The 21,899-nt window shown below is 39.3% G+C and overlaps 1 protein-coding gene across 1 annotated transcript in view; it reads right to left on the bottom strand.

Moving 5' to 3' along the window:
• Window positions 1-21,899, bottom strand: part of LOC138814226 (vomeronasal type-2 receptor 116-like) — a 51,852-nt gene that overhangs the window by 20,873 nt on the left and 9,080 nt on the right. The window contains exons 2-6 of the mRNA XM_070003237.1: window positions 18,867-19,005; window positions 16,669-16,954; window positions 16,131-16,449; window positions 12,381-12,527; window positions 693-981 (exon numbers count right to left, since the gene is read on the bottom strand). Coding sequence (XP_069859338.1) covers window positions 693-981; window positions 12,381-12,527; window positions 16,131-16,449; window positions 16,669-16,954; window positions 18,867-19,005 — 1,180 coding nt within the window. The remainder of the gene's footprint in view (window positions 1-692; window positions 982-12,380; window positions 12,528-16,130; window positions 16,450-16,668; window positions 16,955-18,866; window positions 19,006-21,899) is intronic.

Raw genomic sequence — 21,899 nt, forward strand, 5'->3', positions numbered from 1 at the left:
ACTGCCCCTGAGCTTTTTCGTTCAAGGCTACCACTCTATCACTTTGAGCCAAATTGCCAAAGGTTTTCTGCTTATATGGAGATGAGTCTCACTGCCTGTGCTGGCTTCAAATTATGATTCTCAGATCTCAACCTCCTGAGTTGCTAGTATTACAAATGTGAGCCATGGATGCCTGACTCACCTCCAGCTTTTTGGCTGGTTCTTTGGAGATAAATGCCTCATGTCTTTGCCTGCCAATGCTGCTTCAACCACTATCCTTATACCCCATCCACCTTGAGTTAGCTAGGAATACAAGCATGACCCACTAGCATTTGTCTAATTTCACATGTTTATTTTTTTATTTCACATTTTTATTAGACATAATGCAAATTTTATTGGGGAACATGATTAAAGTGGGAGTGAGTGATATAGCTCAGTGGGTAGAGGCTAATTTCATATTTTTAAAGTATTTCCCAATTCCTGGTTGCTTTCTACAACATTATTCAATAGGCTCTCAGCCCCAGGTCATTCCCTCTTCTGCTCCAACTTCCCTATCCTCTCTTAAATAATGGAAACATGAATTTCCCACTGTTTGTGTATTTAGCCTTTGATATCATAAAATTAGATAGGTTTTTATATCTTATATCTTCCTATCATCATAAAAAAGCACCAAAGTAGACATCTTTTCACATCTGCATCCCTCCCATCCTCACCTGTGGAAACTTATAGAGTTCTAGAAGTGTCCCAATCTGGGCAGATATTATTCCTGATATTCCTGTGAGTACTGCTACAGAGTTACTTTCTCTCATGCAGGTATAATTAGGGATATTGTAATGCCCAGAGAGCCAAGTAAAGGGATTCTCAAGCGTTGACCGAGCTCTGGAATCCACATTATAGATATCAAAACCCAGAGTCATGTTAGGTAAAAGATCAGGGTTCTTGTTGATTTCCTCAACAGCAAAAGCCAAGGCCAGAACAAACTGGTAGTTCTTCAAGATAAACCTGCAATGTAGACGTCAGAAATTTATCAAGAGTTATTCAAAATATATCTTCAAGTGAATGCAATGACTCTGGTGAATTAAATGTTTGTTTCTTTGCAAAATGAATATATTGAAATAGTACACTCTTCAGGATGCATTGGTAATGTAGTGTCCACATGAATGTTCAGAGAGGGTGATTTCTCTCTCATATGCAATACACCAAAAAGTTTGGTTTCCATAAAGCAAGGAATAATCTCTCATGAGACACAAAATATCATCTGCTTGATCTTGGGGAAACTAGCTCTATGGGTATGTAAACAAATCTTTGTTTTTCAACCACCCAGTTTATGTTACATGGTTACATGGCAGGTGATGGTCTCATTTGAGGAAGATCCTACAGTTCTCCCAGAGATCCACCACCTTCAACAGCTCTTTTTGCAGTAGCTACCAGAACAAAAAATTCAAATATCAAGGGATAGATCTTAGGTCTGATTTATATAACAGAGCAAGTAAGATGCTTTAAAAATGCAACAGAAAGTAATTTCCCATGTTAATTTAGTGAAGTGTCACTAAATTTCAAGAAACTATTCATGAAGAAAGGAGCCTCCAAGCTGGGAGATGGGGAGAGAATTGTCATGAAATGAAGCCTTATGCTGAAATCCCTGTTCCAAATCTCCCATGGTGATCTCCCATGGTGATCTGGGAAATGCATTACTTGCTTGGCAAAATATGTACATTGAGATACTGTAAAGGAAATGATACAGGGAGTAAAGAGGCTCAAAGTCCACTCACTCTGTCACTCTTTCTCCCTTTCTCCCCCCTCTGTCATATATATAAATGACAACATAATGAAACTCCACACACCATTTTAAAAAACGAAATGATAGAAGTAGAATGTTAAAACAAATGAGTGGACTTGTCCAATATTTCCTATATGAATGTATGTAATGATCAAAATGGAAGTCCTTCTTGTCATTGATGTATGCTAACTCAAAATAAAAATTTAAAACTGTGTGAGAGTGAAGGAAAGGATGAGATTATCCAAGAAGAAATGTACGTGGCTTTTGAAAATCAACCCCTCTGTAATCACCTTTATAATAACAGTAAGAAATTCATTTTAAAACAGTAAAACAGAAGAAAATAGTGAGCCTGAACAAAATCTAAAAAGATTGAAAATACGCATGTGGAAAACTTAACCAAAGAAAGAATTGTAGATGTGAAAAATATTCGTTAGAAATTGGTAAATTAAAAAAAAACCTAAATGTCACTGCTTGTTTGGGGTTTAATAAATGGACGTATAAGGTAAAATTCTTTTTAAGCAAAGAACAACAGAATAAAACTTTTTTATTATTGTAGAGTTGATAAAAAGAAGGCTTATAGTTACATGAATCAGATAATGAGTAATGAGTACAATTCTTTTTTTGTGAAAAAATCCATCATGTTTAATTACTAACATTTTTACCATGATGTCATGGGACATAGCGTTCACACACATGCCTTTTTCACAGGCTTGAAGAAGACATGGAGATATTTTGCTGGGATCCCCAGCTCTCTTTTAAACTAGCTTTTGAAGTTAATGGCTTACAAAATACATCACAAAAGCCACCTCACCATTTTTTTTCTTTGAAAGCATCTCTATCCTGTAAGAATTCACTTTGTGGCAGGCAGGGACCTCATTATAACTCTACCCATCTCTAAGCAATTCCAAGATGAATCCACCACTTAAATCAGAGCTGAATTTGTTGTCCTGCTGGTGGCAGGGGGGAGGGAATGTGGAGTAAAGTTCCCCTTACAGAAGGAGTCATGGCAGGAACAAAATACCAAGAAAGTCAAAACCACTTTCAGACAGAGAAACAACCAATCAACAAGGCCTATGGACAAGCAGCCGCCAATCAGAAGAATCTCAAGAAACACCATTAAAATCTGTCTCCAAGCCCACATCAGCATAGCAGCAGCAGCTTCTGCCTCTGTGGTGAGGCTGCCTATGTGGCCTTTAGCCATGTTCAAATAAAGCTTTGCTACTCCTGGGAAAAAAAGGAAGAAAAGATTCCCTTGACTACATTACTCAGGGTTGAGGTAGCTCTACCTGCTGAAAGCTGCCTTATTCCAGAGCAGAGAAAAAACTTCACTCTCACTCTACCATCTCATCGTCTGTGTGCTCCCTGGGGTTTTTGTTTCCATCCTCCAATTTCTTTTTCTTCTTTGTTTTTCATTCTAGAGTAAATTGAGCAATCTTCTGGTTCTTCTCACTAAGAGATTCATGTCATCAGTGTTAATTGTGCTTCTTTTCGCATGTCTGACAAACATCTCAAGGTCTTTGGCAAAATTATTGCATTGCTGAAAAGTGAGCTCCAAGATTGTTGCAATGGTCTGTTTGCCAAACGGCATCTCTTTGTCCAATTCAACTTCTTTGCAAAGGCAACCAACTGTATAGTGAACTACAGCCTTTAGCCTGTGCTGGTAAGAGAATCACTATTGCTCCTTGGCTTCCTCTCCCTCCTCCTTCACTGTGGGTCGTGCCATGCGGGAGCACCAAGGTTCAAGAAGGAGACAGCTGCACAATCAGTCAGACTGGGCTTTTCATGCGTACAATTCTTTTTGAACCATGTCTCCCCTTCCATTGTTCTCTCCTGATTTTTTCTGCCTGTCCCCAGTGATAAGACAAAGTTCATTTTCCACATACTGTGTAGTGAGTACCACTATTGTATTTATTCACCCTTGTTCCACCTTCTATGTGCCCTTCTCTATCCTCCAAAATACAAACAAACAACACAAAAAGAAAAGAAAAGAAAAACAGCAACAGGGGAAGTAAAAAGTATCTCTTGTTTCCATTCTTGGAGTTAATTTCATAGAATATTACTTTATATGATCAGGTGCATATAGTTATTGAGCCTTTCTCAAACACTCCTATGCATAACCTCTTTTGGTCTCATTGTGTGAATGTGTAGAGTCCTATATAATTTATCATTTCCCAGTATATGTGCATATATGTGTGTGTATTTTTAAATGATTCACTTTGTTTACTTGTAGATTCATAGGCACATTCTAGTTACCACAAATGAGGGAAATCATGCAGCCTATGTTTCTTTGAATCTGGATAATTTCACTTAATACAATTTTTTTCAAGACTTTCCATTTCCTTAGAAATTGGGCAATATCATTCTTTCTGATGGATGAGTAGAATTCCATTGTATATATATACCACAATTTGTTGATCCATTCATCCAATGAGGGACAGCTAGGTTGATTGCATATCTTGGTTTTCATAAACAATGCTGCAATGAACATAGTTGAGCTGGTGGCTTTAGTGTAGTCTTGTTTGTAGTCCATAGGATAAATGCCCAGGAGTGGGACTGCAGGCTCATAGAGATCAATGTTGACTCTTTTAAGGATCTCCATAGTTCTTTCCAGTGTGCTTGAACAAGTTTACATTACCACCAAGAGTGTAATAGAGTTCCCTTTTGGACACATCTTTGAGTCTTTAGCCCATTCATTGATTGGGTTGTTGAGTTTTCAAGGGTTTTTTGGGAGGTGGGGGTTTAGTATTTGGGCTCTAAGTATATTTTGGATATGAGGCCCTTGTCTGATGCATAGCTAGTAAAGCTCTCCCATACTGTAGGCTTCTATTTAGCTTGCTAGCCATGTCCTTTGCCACACAGAATGTCTTCAGTTGATACTATCCAATTTATCCAGTCTTTCTTTGATTTGTTTCATTCTGGATCTTTATTTAGGAAATTTTGAGTCTTGCCTAGGAGGCCTAGAGTTTCCCACACCACTTCCTATAATATTTTCACAGTATCTCTCCTTACATGATCTTTCATCCATTTAGAGTTGATTCTAGTACAGGGTAATATATGAGTATCTAGCTGCAGTTTTCTGCATGTAGATAGTCAGTTTTTGCAAGCACCATTTGTTGAAGAGGCTGTCTTTCCTCCAACTCATGTTTTTGGTGGCTGTATGTTTGTGGGCTTATTTCTGCATTTCTATTCTATTCGATTAGTCCTCAGGCCTATTCTTGTGCCAATACTAAGATGCCTTATTACTATGACTTTGTAGTAAAACTTGAAGTTTGGTTTTGACATTTCTTCAGCACTTTTCTTCCTCCTAAGGATTGTTCATGCTATCCTGGGTCTTTTATTGTCCAATATCAATTTTTTATTGATTTTTCTATTTCTTTGAAGAAACGCTGGGATTTTGATGAGTACTACCTTGAATTTGTACATTGCTCTGGGCAGAACTGTCAGTTTTACTATGTTAGTTCTCCCCATACAGTAGCACAATAGGTTTTTCCATTTCCTTAAGTCTGCTTCAATTTCTTTTACAGAAGTTTAAAGTTTTCACAATAGAGGTCCTTCACACCTTAGGTTAAGTTAATTCCTAGGTATTTTAATTCTTTGAGGCTATGGCACATGGAGTTGCTTTCCTGATTTCAGCGTTGCTCTTTTCATTTTTGGCATACAGGAAGACTAATGATTTTTGTGGGTTGATTTTATATCCACTACTTTGCCTAAGTTTCAAATCAACTCAATAGAGGATCATGTCATATGCAAAGAAGGATGGCTTTACTTATTCTGTCTTATTTGTATCCCAATGTGCTTCTCTTTTGCTTTATTACTCTTGCTAGAAATTCCAGCCCAATGTTGAAGAGGAAAGGAGAGTGGGCATCCTTGTCTCATTCCTGAATTTGGAGGGAATGGCTTTAACTTTTCCCAATTAAATATAAAGCTGGATGTTGGTTTGTAATATACAGCCCTTATTATATTGAGGAATATTCTATGGGTTCCTATCTTAAGGTACACAAAAGTACAAATATCCATGGTTAGGGAGATCAAAGCTTAATAGAACTTTCACAATGACAGCTACAGTAGCTGCCTTATGATCAAGATCTCACAAGCAAAGTGTATAGGAATATATGGAAGACTCTCAAGTCTGCAAGGAAAAAATACATAAATATGTCCCTTGTTCCCTAAAAAGTGACTTCTTAGTATAGTCCACACAGGCTAGGAGGACATGGAATGAGATCTGTATAGTTCTGAAGATAACAAATATAAATTATCCAAAGTATGGCACCTAGCAAAAATATCCTGTACAAGTGAAGAATGGGTAAGCATGTTCCCAGACATGCAAAGCTAAGAGAATGTATCTCTAGCAGATTTAATCTAGAAGATAAGGTAAAGAAAAAATTTTAATTGAAAAGAATCATTAATATGGAAGAAAAATGGATCATACTTACTGGTAAAAATGACTATACAAACATGGTGACAATGTCCTAACATGTAAATGTGCTAGCTCAACCACACACATATTTCTTAGAAAATGAAAAATATTAACATATTTTAATATTCAGTATACAAAAATATAAAATTAGATATATAATACTTGAAATGATAAGCAGTATGATAACAGAGTTTTCATTGCATACACTTACATTTTATTTTTGTCAGTCCAAGGGCTTGAACACTGAGCCTGGGTGCTATCCCTGAGCTTCTTTGTGCCCAAGTCTAGTGCCATATGACTTGAGCCACAGCAGAACTTCCAGTGCTTTCTGAGTACTTTATTGGAGATGAGAGTCTCACAGAATTTCCTACCTGGGCTGGCTCCAAACCACAACCCTCAAATCTAAGCCTCCTGAATAGCTAAGATTACTGATGTGATCCATTGGCACCCAGTTCATATTTACTACTTTAATTGTATGAAGAGATTTTGCTATGACATTTCTTTACATTTACTTAATGGATTTTGACCTTAGTTTTCCTTCTTTCTTCTGTGTACATTTTCTGTTATTCTTTTGTTTGATTTTCATCCTTGTTATGATAGATAGTGGCTATCATTACAAAATAATTTGCTGTAATCAAGTATATTTAAGCTTTCTATTAACCACAAGTGGTAATCCATAATAGAGAAATGAAAAGGAATAACTAAGAAATCAAACAGGAGTTAGAGGCTTGGATCACATGATAGGGCAGCCGCCAATGAACAAAAGTATCAAATACCAAGTTTAAATCCCAGTCTTAAACAAAAGGAGAAATCAAAATAGACTACTAGTGAACCCACCTATTAACCACTAAGTGAAACTAGATCACAAGTTACAAAATGACAAAAAGAGAAGTGATCTGTGAACTGTCACTAGGATCAAGCATACATAAATTTCTTCATTTAAAAGATAGGTGACTGAAGCCAAGCACATGTGGATCATGCCTGTAATCCAGATGCTCAAGAGGCTGAGATCTGACTTTTTCCTGCCCAGACAGGAAGAAACATGAGATTGAACTCCAGTGAGCCTCAAAACGCTGGAAGTGGACATGTCACAAAAGTATTGTGGAACAATAACTTTGAGCAAAAGAGCTCTGAACCTGCACCCAGGTTCTGATTTCAGACCCCAGGACCAACATATGCCAAACTCTATGTTGCCTCAAAAACCCCACATCATCTTTAAGGGCTCTATACACTGCAAGTTATGGAGTGGAGGCAGTTCATGCAAGTGGAAACCAAAAGAAAGCAGGAGTATCCATAACATATCATGTCAAATAGACTTTCAATGTAATGAAAAGTGACAAAGATCACAGTTCAATAACAAACAGAGGAAGTGGCACTGTGGCTTAAGTGTTAGAGCTCTCACCTTGAGCTGAAGAGCTGAGGGATAGTGCCCAGGCCCAGATTTCAAGCCTCAGGACTGACAAAAAGAAAAAGAAAGAAAAAAAAACTACATATCAAATCACCAACATGACTTACCAATTTTAAATGTATATATATATATGTATATATATAAATGTATATATATGTATATATAGATAAATGTGTATATATGTGTATATATATATATATATATATATATATATATATATATATATATATACTCATTATCCAAGCACTTCACTACATAAAGGAAATATTAGTAGAAAAGAGAGAGGGTCCCCAATACAATCATCACTAAACAATGTCTAGAGAGATCACTCAGAAAAATGAACAGGGATTCATCACAGAGAAATTTCACTCTAAATCAAAGTGAGCTTCACACCTATGGAGCATATCAACCAATTTATGAACAGGACATCACTTCTTTACACATTGAACATTTTCCCTGATAGATTAAGAAAGATGACTCAAAACCAGCCTAAAAATTTAACAAATATTGGATTTTTCTTTAGCATACATTGAGACCACAGTGTAGTAAGAGTAAAATTAGGGAAATCTGAACATACACAAAATTTTAATGAATTATTATTAAGCCACCAAATGGTCAAGTCAAAATTCAAGAAATAAAATCTGAAAATGCAAACAATACCAAATTCTATGGATATTGCAAAAGGAAGATTAAAACATTTTTTTTCTTCTTTTCTTTTTCCTACCCTGGGCTTCAATTCATGGCATGGGCACTCTTCATCAACACCACCTCTGATTTTTTCTGTAATTAATTAGACATAAAAATGTCATAGACTTTCCATCTGGGCTGGTTTTGTACTGCTATCCTCAGACCTTGGCCACCAGAGTAGCTAGGATTACAAGCATGAGGCACCAGCGTCTGGGTTTTTTTTTATCCTTAATTGTCCAAAGAGGAGTTGATAAGTACAATGTATCTCAATATCATTACTTTGATTGTTCTTCCCCATCTTTCCCAGCCTCATCCATATACTCAAGTTTCTTGCTTTAAATGGAAACCATAACACCATTATACAAAGTTGAGTATTAAAAAAGCTTAACTGCATTTCATGAAACTAGATAAACAACTAAACGCAAAATTAACAGTGAATGAAATAATTGAGTTAGAGTAAAAGACATTGAGAATAAAAACACAGTAATAATAATCAATAAAGCAAAGAGGGGGTTCTTAAAATAAAGGAAAAGGTCCTTGTCTTAGGCAATGAAAAATGGAGAAAAGACTGAAGCATTGTCTTAGGCAATGAAAAATGGAGAAAAGACTGAAGCAAGTACCATGAAAACAGAAGCACAAAAGATCATTTAAGGTCTGTATAGAAAATGACATGTCAATAAATTTTATAACATGGATTAAATGGCATGGAGCACTTTCCAAAGCTAAACTAGGAAGACACATACACAAAAAAAACCTTGACTCCTGTTTTCACTGTATTTGATGTTGGTTAATTTGGAGAGGTGAAGGGAAAAACAAATTGTTTAATTAAGGATACAGGTGGACCCACTGCAACAATGAGATATAAAAGTCTTTATGTCAAAAACAAGCTTTACAAATTTTGCGGGGGGGGGGGGATAGGTAGGGTGGGGGGAGGGGGGGAGATGGGAAGGGATGGGAAGGGGAAACAAAGGAGCAGGCAACAATGCTTGATAAGAAATGTACTCATTATCTTGCCCATGTAATTGTAACCCCTCTATACAGTATTTTCACAATAAACAAAAAAGAAATGCACTCATTACCTTGCGCATGTAATTGTAACCCCTCTGTATGGCATTTTCACAATAAAAAAAAGCTGGACATGAAGCTGTGTCCCAAGTGGTAGAGCACCAGCCTTGAGCTGAAAGGCTGAGGAATAGTGCCCAAGCTCTGAGTTCAAGGCCCAGAGCTGGTATAAACAAACAAACAAACAAACAATAAATCTTGTTCTGTGATACCTAAAAAAACTTGGAAAAAAACCTAGCTTGCACTAGTTTGGAATGACAACTGAAAAACATTACCATGTTGTCTGTGGGTATAGAGTTGAGTCAAATTTTTACCCTCTGACACCTAATGCAATAGTCTATTTATGACAAAGACATTCTAGAGGGCATATTAATATCTTTAACCAATACCATCCATACATTTTACTTCCTGATTACCAACAACAACTCTTTATATTTTCAAGGAGCTAAGAAATATACAGATATTAGAGCAATAAGATCCAATGTGTCTATAAAAGAGCACTAATAAAATCATTAAATATAATTAGGGATGACAGGGAAAGGAAAATCAAGTAAAAGTAGAAAAACTGGAGTCTAAGAACAAGTGGGCTGGGATGATGCCCCAGTGGTAGAGTGGTTGCCTTGCATGCATGAAGTCCTGGGTTTGATTCCTCAACACCATATAAGCAGAAAAAGCTGGAAGTGATGCTGTGGTTTAAATGCTAGAGCACTAGCCTTGAGCTGAAGAGCTGAGGACAGTGCCCAGGCCCAGAGTTCAGGCCCCATGACCGACAAAAGAAAAAAAAAAAAGTAAGACATGGAACCAACCCAGATGCCCTTCAGTAGATGAATGGATCAAGAAAATGTAGTATATATACAGAATGGAATTCTATGCTTCCATCAGAAAAAATGACACAACCCCATTTTTAGGAAATGGAAAGACTTTGAAAAAATCATAGAAAGTGAAGTAAGCCAGACCCAAAGAAATATAGGTCCCATGGTTTCCATCATTTGCAATAATAGTGTACGTCTAAAATAATTTTATCAGATGAGCAAAAAAGCTCAAAAGCTATGTACAAATATAAGGTGATGCTAGGTGAAATGAAAGACACGGACACAAGAGGTCTTTCTTTGTTGTTATTGTTTTTAATGTATTATGTGATTTTTTTTGTTTCCTTGTATGTTTTCCCCCTATGGTATATCACCTGTTGTCACTGTACTTGATTTTGGTACCCTATATCTTCTAAATACATTTGTCTAACTTAGGGAGGGTAGAGGGAACAAGAAAACACTGAAACAAGGACACAGGATGTCCCATTGCAACAATGATACCCAAAAGACAGTATATTGGAAATGAACTTTACAACTTGGGGCAGGGGGATTGGGAAGGGGAGTGAGGGAGGTGGGAGAGAAAAGGGATAGTGGAAAACAACAAGGGAGGGGGTAACAATACTCAGCAAGAAATGTACTTATTGCCTTACTCATGTAACTGTAACCCCTCTGTACAGCATCTTTACAATAAAGTAAAATAAAATAAAATAAAAACAAGTATCTAGGAGTGAAAGGAAAAAGCAGAGTTTGGATCCTTCAATGGTTCAGATCTCTTCAATAATGGGGAAGACAGTAATTGCTTGTCCCAACATCACTGCCCCCATGTGTGGCAAGCTACCTCAGGCTACCCTTGTCATGCCAGTACTTGAAAACAGGTGAACGAAATTCATAGAGGTCTAGAATTTAATGTATGTCTTACAAAAGAAGACTGAGGGAAAGGGTGTAGGAATGAGTGAGATGATGAAAATGGTCATATTGATAAAGAAATATTATATTCGTAAATTGTTATATGGCAATCTGGTGATGACATTTCTCTTGCAATAGGAATCACATCAGATGCTATAATTCCTTGAAATTCCTACTTAGCAGTTTAGCAGACCAGAACCTCAAGATGTGTATAGGCACCAATAAGGAAGAACAAATCTAGGGCAGATATGCCTGTCAGCTCTGGGCCGTGCAATAAACCAGACATATAATAAAATAGAGCTTAGTCTGAAATACTGACTTAATCCCTACAGTAAGATATTTTTTTCAGTCATAGGACTTGAACTCTGGGCCTGGGCGCTGTCTCTCAGCTCTTCAGCTCAAGGCTAGTGCTCTACTGCTTGAGACACAGCAACACTTCTGGTTGGAGATAAGAGTCTCAGGTACTTTCCTGTCTGGGCTGGCTGTGAACCACAATCCTCAGATCTCAGCCCACTGAGTAGCTAGGATTTCAGGCATGAGCCACCAGCATCCGGCAGTAAGATATTTTTTAAAGTCAACAAAATATATGTCACTTCATACTTACTAAACAAACTCCTCAGACCTGGCTTATGGGGTAGGAAAGGTGTCTGCAGCTTCAAAATACAGAACTCATGAGACTGACTCAGGTTGTTAGTAATAACATCATTTCATCAGCTGCAAAGACAGCTGGGATGGAAGAGATAGAAGGATGCTAAGAAAAGTAGAGAGAGGTCACAGCCCTGGAAAGGAGAAGCTACATGGAAGGAAACCAGTTCTCTCCTATTAGCAACAGAAAAATCTCTCAAAAGTAGAGGAGTGTCTGCAAATGAATATTCAAGGAAGAACTCAAGTCATGTAATTCCTTAGAGAGGCTAAGTCCCAGTTTAGCAAAAGAAAACACCAGAACTTGGGTACTCCAAAATAGTGGGATAAGAGAAAAGAGGTGAAAAAAATGAAGAGAAGAGGGGACAATTTGGTCAAGACTGTGATGTATATCTTACAAAATTAAGAAGAGTGAGGGAAGAGGTAGGTAGGGAAGCAGTAGGTAGGGGAGGATTTGTGAGAGTGTTCAAAGGGGTGACATTGATCAAGATCTATTGTATTATGAACTGCTTTGTTAAACCAAAATTCTTTGTACACCTACCTAAAGATGACAAGAAGGAGAAGAAAACAGATGTTTCTATTGCTGTGGAAGAAAGGGTAAAAGAGACAGAGAACAATGATGTGTTTCCTCAGCCACTGCCAACTCTGAGAACAAAACAGTGAATGGAAATCAAATGATGAGTTACTTACCTCATATTCTCTTCTTGCTTAGAAGTATCACTGATGCTGTGCTCTCCTCCCAAAGTGTAGAGAGGGAAAAACCCAGCAATCATCAAGTCTCCATCCTTATGTGCTCTCTTTTTCATTCTAGAAAAGCAGCTTGTGCCAACCAAGAAACTGACAAAAGGGGTAAGTTGGAAAAGGATTAGAAAAGTCAAAGGGAACATTACTGCAACAAGCTGAAATTCTGGCTGGAAGCGAAGCCCACAGTGTGAGGAGTATGTATAAGTTTCTTGAATTGGTGTGTATATGTGCAGATGGTTCTTTATAGAAAGTGATGGACACCCTAACCCACATACTTTCATAACACCCACTTCTAGTGCCCAGGAGAAATGTGCAAAACTCTCAGCCCTGGGGCTCTACATCTGAGGCCCAGCATCCAGGAGAAAAGCACAGGTTGGAAAACACATTTGCAGACCCTCTTCTCCACCCCAGGTGCTCTGATTTGATCTAAAACCACAAATTGTGAGGCCCCAGGGATGAAGTTCTATGGGACACATCTGTGTAAGAAAGTTTTTGCACAAAAGCCATGTGGGATGATGTAACTTGATGGTATTGGAAGAAGCCACGTCAGGTGCATGTGAAATGACCAGAAAAGTCCAGGCCATTCCAATGTCAGTCAACCAAAGTTAGTAGTGTATCACACCCACGGGGTTTCTTCACATACCCAGTATTCATAACAGTCACAGAACATTGCCAGGTGATCCAGGAAGGTTTCAATAACTATTCCATATGCAGAAGTCTCTACAAATGTACCTGGGGAAGCAATGGTGCTGCTGAAACCAGCAATGACACATTAGTAACTCCATGTTGATGCTACGTTTGAGTTGCACATTTGTATTCTGAACTTTGACCTTCACACAGGTAATTTGCACTAAATATGGAATCATGGATGAAGACATTGTCTTGATGCACTGATAGAGCCAAAACAATGTGCTTTTCTATTTAAGGTTTTCTCAGAACATGTCATTATGGTGGAAATCCTTCTGTCTTTCACAAACCTAAATCCATATCAAAACCAGCTCTAGTCAAGTGCTAATGGCTTATACCGATAATCCTAACTACTCAGGAGGCTGAGATTTGAGGATCACTGTTCAAAGCCAGCCCTGGAAGGAAAGTCCATGAGACTTATCTCCAATTAACTACCAGAAAACCAGAAGTGGCACTGTAGCTCAAGTGGTACAGCACTGGCCTTGAGCTTAAGAGTTCAGAGAAAGTGCCCAGGCCCAGAGTTCAAGGTCCATGACCGACAAAAAAAGACAAGTCTCTATTTTATACTAGTCAACATATATTGCAACCAAATCAACAGCATTGAACTATGACTTCACAATACTGTACAAAGTTGGAACAAAACTGTATAGTATTCACATAATAATTATTTTTGACAAGGTAAGAAAAAACATTGGAGAAAGGACAGTTTGTTTTTCTTTTTTTCTATTTCTTTTTTCTTTCTTTTTGTGGTATTATTACTTTATTTTTAATAAGTTTTTTATTGTGAAAATGCTGTACAGAGTGATTACAATTACATGGGCAAGGTTATGAGTACATTTCTTATCAAGCATTGTTGCCTCCTTCTTTGTTTTTCCCTACCATCCCTCCATGGCCTGCCATCTCCATGACTTCACTGCCCACCCCAGACAAAGTTGTAGTTTGTTTTTTGACATAGTGTCTCCACCTAGAGCTCCCCTATGACCCAGCAATCCCACTTTTGAGCATTTACCTGAATGATCACAAACAAGACCATACTAAAGCTACAGCACTACTGTGTTTATTGCAACATTATTTACCATAGCTAAGATATGGACCAACCCAGATAAATGGATCAAGAAAATGGGGTATATAAACACAGTGGAATTCTATGCCTCCATCAGAAAGAATGGCATTGCCCCATTTGCTAGGAAATGGAAAGACTTGGAAAAAATTATATTAAGTGAAGTAACCCAGGCCCAAAGAAACATAGTTTCCCTTATTTGCAATAGCTAGTGTATGTCTGAGACAAGCAGGAAAGGTCAGATAAGATGATGTTAGGCAAAATGAACCCCAAGATAAGGACACAAATGATGTTTTCTTTCTTGCTATTGTTTCTAACATATTTTTAACGTGATTTTTTTTGTTGCTTTGTATGTCCCTCCCCCATGGTATAACTCCTGTTTTCGCTGTATTTGATGTTGGTATAATTTGTGGAGGGGAAGGGAAAAAAACAAAGGAGGAGGCTGCAATGCTTGGTAAGAAATGTATGCATTATCCTGCCCATGTAATTGTAACCCCTCTGTACAGTATGTTCACAAATAAAATAAAATTAAATTAAAAAAAAACAAAAAAACAAATTGTTTAAATAGGGATACAGGTGGACCCATTGCAACAATGAGATGTACAAGACTCTATGTTTTTCTTTTTTTTCAGGAAATGAAGTATGGAAATTAGATATCTATCGAACAATGAAGCCAGCATCCTACCAAGAACAAACCAGAGTGGATGAAATGCTCCCATTTAAGACATGAAATTATGAAACTACCATAAGCAAACATAAAGGAATTGCTCCATCCTATTAAAGTTGTGAAGTAATTACTTTTACGAAAACCTCAGAAGTACAGGAAGTATAGAATAGAAATATATGACTACCTCAAAATAAAAATCTACTCAGCTAAGGAACCAGTCAACAGAATGCATAGAAAACTTTTACAGAATTGGAGAGGACATGTTCAGTATATGGTGTTGATATACAAATTATATAAAGAGCTTCAAGGACACAAGAAAAACCAAAGCAAATATTCTGAAGTTATAGCAGGAGTCCAGGGCATGCCTCTTAGGGGTGTTCCTACTAGCTCCATCCTTTCATTTAACTTAGGTAGGTCTTTGAGCAAACGCCAAGCCCCAGAGGCTTTTTGAATAACAAATATGGGTGTGTTCCAAGGATTTATAGAAGGGCTTATATGCCCAAGGTTTATCTGTTTCTCCACCAGAAGGTAGAGGGCTACGAGTTTAAGTTTGGTTAATGGCCACTGCTCCACCCAGATTGGGCTTCTGGGCTTCCACCTAATGGGAGTTGTTGGGGGGGGGGCAGTGGTCTTTAGGATTGGGGGTGTACCCGAGTGGGTCCCTTATGTTCTTCTCTGTAACTATGAAAGTTAAAAAAATCCTTTTTTCAATGGTATCCCTTCCTGCACCTGGGGCAGGGTGTAGGGGGCAGTTTGCCCTCCCCCAGGCCGGTTGGTGGGAGATTGTTGTAAACAGTCCCTCTTAAAGTGCCCCTCCTGCCCGCATTTAAAACAAGTCCCTCTCCCTGATGGTCTTGGGGTTCCTTGACCCTGGGCTGCCAGTGCCTGGGTAATAGCCTTAGTCATTGCAGGTGTCTGAGCCTGTAAAGGTAAAGCTAATGATTGGGACTGGTGCTGTTGCATTCCCACATCCTGCAAGGCCACCACCCATCTGCTCAGGGAACTCTCTCAATCCCACGCAGGCCATGCGGTGGTCTGCATTCATCCCTTCCCAGACCAGCAGCTTTACAAACTGATCTCAGAGGTCCCCTGCTGGCAGCTTGTGGTGTACACTCTGTTGCACCCGGTCTATAAAATCAGGTAGAGGCTCACCCGGTTTTTGTCTCACTCCTGCTATGGGGGACTCAGTAGGCCCATCATCTAGTTTGTACCACGTGGTAAGTCCTGCCTGCCTCACCTGGTCATGGTACCATCCAGGTATTGCGGAGTGGAGTACCCTTACCCCGTCCCTGTTAACATGGCATAAGTAATAGGTATCACGGGTTGAGCCTGTTGGTTATTCTCCGCTCGCACTCTGCATTCCTCCTTAAGGAAAGCACACCATTTAATAAACTGAGAACTAGTAAGGATGGCTTTGGCCACATCCAGCCAGTCCTTAAGGACACTCAGGTGATAAGCAATGTCCTGTAATAGGGTCTGGGCCCAAGGAGAGTTTGGGCCATCCTTTGCCACCGCCTTGCAGAGCTCTTTAAGATCCTTAGCTTCCCATGGATACCATTCCAAGGGCCTGTTAGCCCCTGGTGCCAGATTGGCTGGATATGCTTGGGAAAGAGAATCCCATGGCCTAGGGTCTGGGCTCTTGGGTGGCCCTTCCCTTCCAGGGTAGGTCTCCGAGTAGGTTACTTCCCCAGCCCTCGGCCCCTCCATGGAAGGTTGGTAGGGGTCTGGGTGCTGCAAGTCCCTCTCGCAGGTCTCGTAGGGTACCATACCTCCCCTCCAATCGGGGAAATAGGGAGGGGGCCTAGGACCATCAGGATCACCTGAGTCAGAGGGAGTAACTTTCACCCTCGTTTTGACTTCTACTGTGCATGTTTCAATGCATTGTCGGTGGAATTTGACCCGTTCCTTTTCCTTCTCACTTCCCAAGTCCTCCTGTACTCCTTCTAGGCCTAATATTGCCTCCTTCTCTTTCTTCTGTGAGATACCATTACCCATACTATGAGTTTCACTTACTCTGAGAGACCGCTTAGCTTTCTTTTCCTTTCGTGCTTCACGTTGGGCATGAGATGTTGGGTCTTCGTCCATCCCAAGAAAGACAGACAGGGTCTAAGGAAAGGTAAGTGCAGCCGCTCACCAGTTCCCCAGACTCCCTCAGCATGGGAGATAATCAGATGCAGCGGGGAGCCAACTCAAGCAGGAAGAAACTCATTAATTAACACAGAGCAGCCCTTTTAAAGCAAAAAAGAGTGGGTGGCATGGCAGGGGAGGAAGAGGAACCAACCACTGTCAAGGTCACACCCTATCATGCACCTAAGCTACCACGGGCTGGTTATGCACTGAACATAAAGCAAATTGGGGCTCTGCCCACTCTACTCCCTCTCAGCACCATCTTTGCTGCCCATGCGCTCTACAGTAAATTGGGCTCTGCCCACTCAACTCCCTCTCAGCACCGTCTTTGCTGCCCATGTGCTCTACAAGAAGGCAACAATACTCAATAGGAAATGTACTCATTACCTTGCTCATGTAATTGTAACCCCTCTGTACAGCATTTTTACAATTAAAAAACGTACAAAAAAGAAAAAGAAAGATACGAGAATTTGGGAATTGACAGAATATATTTGACAATATGTTAACAGTTTCAGATACATACTGACCCATATTACATCAATATTTACCAGAGTAATCAGAAAAGGGTCTTCAATATACCATGCAGATTTACAGGATCATAAGTTCACATTTATTAACTGAAAATATTTTATACATGGAAATATGTATAGAAAAAAAGGGTTGGATAGAAAGGAATGGGGTAGAAAGATGAAAAGGGTAACATGGGTCAAGATGCATTGTATTTATAAATTAACATTTTTAATGTACATCTTTTGTAATACTGCTTATAAATAACAAAAATAAAATTAAAAACTAGAAATATGCATGAGAAAAGAAGGAAAAAAAACCCTTTAGTCTGGATATGGGTGATACCAGCCCATAGGCTGGAGGTACTTTGAGACCAAAGGGAAAAGACGAGAAAAACCACTACATTGGCTTTGTCTGTTTCTACATCCTGACCAAAATGAGGTGAGCTTCTCTGTTCATGATGGATTGAAAACTGCGAGACAGAGATAAATCAATGTTTCCCCTATTAGGTCATTCCTGAAGGGCAATGCCAGGACACCATTAAAATGGGTAAAGATTTGGTCTTCCCTCACCAGTATATATTTCCCATCCCTTCATTGTATGAACTTTCCCCCTCTCTTCTATCACATAGGCTCTCCTTTCTTTTTAAAAAATATTTTTGTCAAGGTGATGTAAGTGAGGTAATAAGTACCTTTCTTGTCAAACTTGTTACCTCTTCCCTCACTTTTCTCCCACTTTCCTTCCACCTCATCCCCCCCACCAAGTTGTACAGATCATTTCCAACATATTGTCCTGTATATATTGCTGTTGCATTGGTTCCCCCCTTGTCCTTTGTCTCACCATTCTGTTGTTCCCCTTCCCTTCCCTAATTAAGATAAATGTATATATCATACCAGAGTACCAAAATTGTTATACCAAAATTCGGGGACCCCCAGAAGACCACCAAAGACCACGATCAATGTAAGCAGCAAAGAGCCAGTTTATTGCAAGCTCGAGCTTGGTCCTCCGCACACACGGTAACCAGTGATGCTAAGAGGCCCTGAGCATAGAATCAGCACAGTTTTTATAGTATTGAACAAACAACTTTAAGGAACTTTTACATAAGAAATTACATGATTGGTTAACATTTACATTTAAAGCAAGCTAAACTGGGCAAATAATGATTGGTTGACCTTTACAGAAAAATGTCCTTGGTCCATAGCTTGACTGAAAACGGTTACGAGTCACACCCGGACCAACAGAATGCATGGCTTTCTGTCATAAATTCCTAGCATTGGGGCTAAAGTGGATCACGAGTCAAGTCACAGAACTGAGATGGAGTGTTAAACAAAAATGGAGTTGCTTAGGTTTCTTAAAACATTATATTTCTTCGCTAGGGCCTTACTGCCCCAGCCTCCGGGAAGGGCGTTGCAGCTTTGGGGATGATTCTGAGGACTTTGTGCCCTTGGTCAAGGCTGTAAAGCCTTTGAAGTCTTTTACTAAGCAACTCTAGGCTCCCAGGCTGACATTCCACTACTGAGTAACTAAAACCAGTCACAGTTAAAATCATACAAAAACCATAAAATCATCTAGCACAAAACAATTCGCACAGAAGCGAAAATGAGCGGTTAGTAATCATAACTTCTAATTTCCATTACATTAAGCATTAATGTTACTCCATGCCTATTAATAAATTCATTCAGGGGGTGCTTGCCTACTTTGATGAGGGCAGTCCAGTTTTCTGCCTCTTTCACTCCACTCCTCAAGGTTTAAGCAGAGTTTTTAGCAAGCAAAGGTACAGAAGCGAAAATGGCTGTTAGGTGCTGTCTTTATATTTTTACGTTCTTCAAAATCAAATACAGTAACAGTAGGGGATATACCATAGGGGGAAGAACATACAAAAGAAACAAAAAATCACAACAACAAAGAAAAATCTCCTTTGTCCATGTCTTGGAGTTCATTTTGCTTAGCATCATCATGTATGGTCATATATACAAAAATATTGAGCTATTCTGCTCATCTGACAAGATTATCCTAGATAAATACTAACTATTGCAAATAAAGGAAACCATGGGACCTATATTTCTTTGGGTCTGGCTTACTTCACTTATTGAAGGGCATCTAGGTTGGTTCCATATCTTAGCTATGGTGAATAATGCTACAATAAACATAGTTGTGGTGGTAGCTTCAGTGTGGCCTTGTTAGTGATCATTTGGATAGATGCCCAGAAGTGGGATTGCTGGGTCACAGGGAAGCTCTTTGTGGAGTCTTTTGAGGATCCTCCATACTACTTTCCAAAGTGGTTGAACACATTTACACTCCCACTAATAATACATTAATGTTCCCTTTTGCCCACGTCCCCTCCAGCATCTGTTGTTATTAGATTTCTTGATTATAGCCATTCTAACTAGAGTGAGATGGGATCTCAACGTTGTCTTGATTTGCATTTCTTTTATGGCTAGAGAAGTTGAACATTTCTTCATATGTCTATTGGTCATTTTTATTTCCTCTTCAGAGAAGTATCTCTTTAATCCTTGGCTCACTTATTAATGGGGCATTTATTTCTTTGAGGATTTGTTTAGGGGGATTTAACTTTTTGAGTTCTAAGTGCAAGTAGATATGAGACCCTTGTCTGTTGTAGGGCTAGTAAAGATCTTCTTCCAATCAGTGGGCTCTCTATTGATCTTGCTAGCTATGTCCTTTACCATGCAAAAGCTCTGTAGTTTTATGCAATCCAATTTTCCCAACTTTTTTTGATTAGTTGTTTTTCTGGGTCTTTATTAAAAAAATTTAGGCCAGTGCCTAGAGTTTCTCCTATTCATTCCTGTAATTTTTTCAAGATGTCTGCTTTTACTTTGAGGTCTTTGACCCATTTGGAGTTGATTCTGGTGCAGGATGGTATATAAGGATCTAACTTAGGTTTCTACAGGTGTTTATAACCAATTTTATAGGCTCTATTTTCTTTCCCTTTACCACTTCTATAGTCATGGAAGATGAAGAAAAATGTTGATTACACTCAAAGAGAGTGTTAAAGTAAAAGAAATGGAAATCACAGCTGTCACTGTAAGATCTCTGAAACCTGATCAATAGAGCAAAGCTCTATATCGTCATGTAGAAGAATGTGCTGAGAATGAACTAATAAAGCCCTATATCCTTACTCAGTGAAATAATTGCCAATTCTTTCCAAACTTCAGCCAAATATGTGGATCCAAGTATAGGAGTATCTAGACACCAAAATTTACCTGACTTCAACAAAAGCATCCCAGGTTACATTGTACAGTGTTGAGGTGTCAGAACAAATAAAGAACATCAAGATCTGTAAAAGAGAAGCATCGGGATTAGGTAAAAAAAAAAAAAAGTAACAACACCTACTTTACATGAAGCCTATCAGCTGAAACCCTAAAAGCAAGGATGGTATGAATGCAGTGATGAATTAAGGAAAGAAAAATCAAGATTTTCCATGAAGATGGCGGAGGAGAAGCTGGAGGCTAAATAAGCTCTCACATAGGAAGCAATTTTAGTGTTCCAGTGAACAGTCCTAGGCAGGAGAATCACACCAAATGTGCCATTACAGTACAGAGAGTTTGGCCAGAGAGAGAAAATCCAGGCAAGGAGACAGTTCTGAGCACTTGCTAGTAGCCGCCAGTGCAGTGGCAGCCATAGCTACCATACCTACAACACAGAGTCCAGCATAAATGTGCCAGACGCAGCAGGCAAGCAGATTCTACTCAACACCAGCAAGAACTGACAAGGAGCAGTTATCTTCATCCTGCAGGTCGCAGACCAGGGACCACCCAGGAACCAACACTCCAGCATGAGTAGAACCCTGACATCCTCAATCCTTCTCAGGGAGCAGAGGAGGGAAGGCCACCCCTCGTTTCCCCTCCACCAGAGAGTTCCAACTTTGATACTGACAAAGGCCCGGCTGAACAGCTAGCTCCAACTCAGGCCTTGGAAGAAAACAAAAGAGTCATTTAGCAGGTCACAGGAACCTGACCTGGCCTGCCAGGCTAAGCTCCACCCTGGGGAAAGTCACTCATCCCAGGCAGAGAAAACTCCACCCCCGGAGGAGTGACTTTCTTCACTGGGTAAACAGAGCCAGAGGCTGCCCCTCCCTACAGCAGCCTAGACAATCAATTCAAATTCAGTAATCATAAACCCTGAGAAAGGCTCCAGGCTGGGCTCTGTGAGTGTCTCACAAGCTAGCCTCTCAGGGAAAAGCTGCTGTTTGCTGGAAGGCCTCAACTCTACCCAGAACCTAGTCTCATCACAGCATCTACAAACTAGAGGAAACAGCCATCTCCCTCTTTTGTGATACTCAAAGCAGATCTCCTTCCCATTGAACTAGCCTGGGAGGAAGATCAGAAAATCCTGGGTCAAGCAGAGCATTTTTCTGCCTGTTCAAACAAACTGAATTAAGAAACCAACCAAGCCACAG

This window comes from Dipodomys merriami, unplaced genomic scaffold, assembly GCF_024711535.1.
Source record: "Dipodomys merriami isolate MVZ:Mamm:240054 unplaced genomic scaffold, mDipMer1.0.p SCAF_6, whole genome shotgun sequence".
Taxonomy (NCBI): domain Eukaryota; kingdom Metazoa; phylum Chordata; class Mammalia; order Rodentia; family Heteromyidae; genus Dipodomys; species Dipodomys merriami.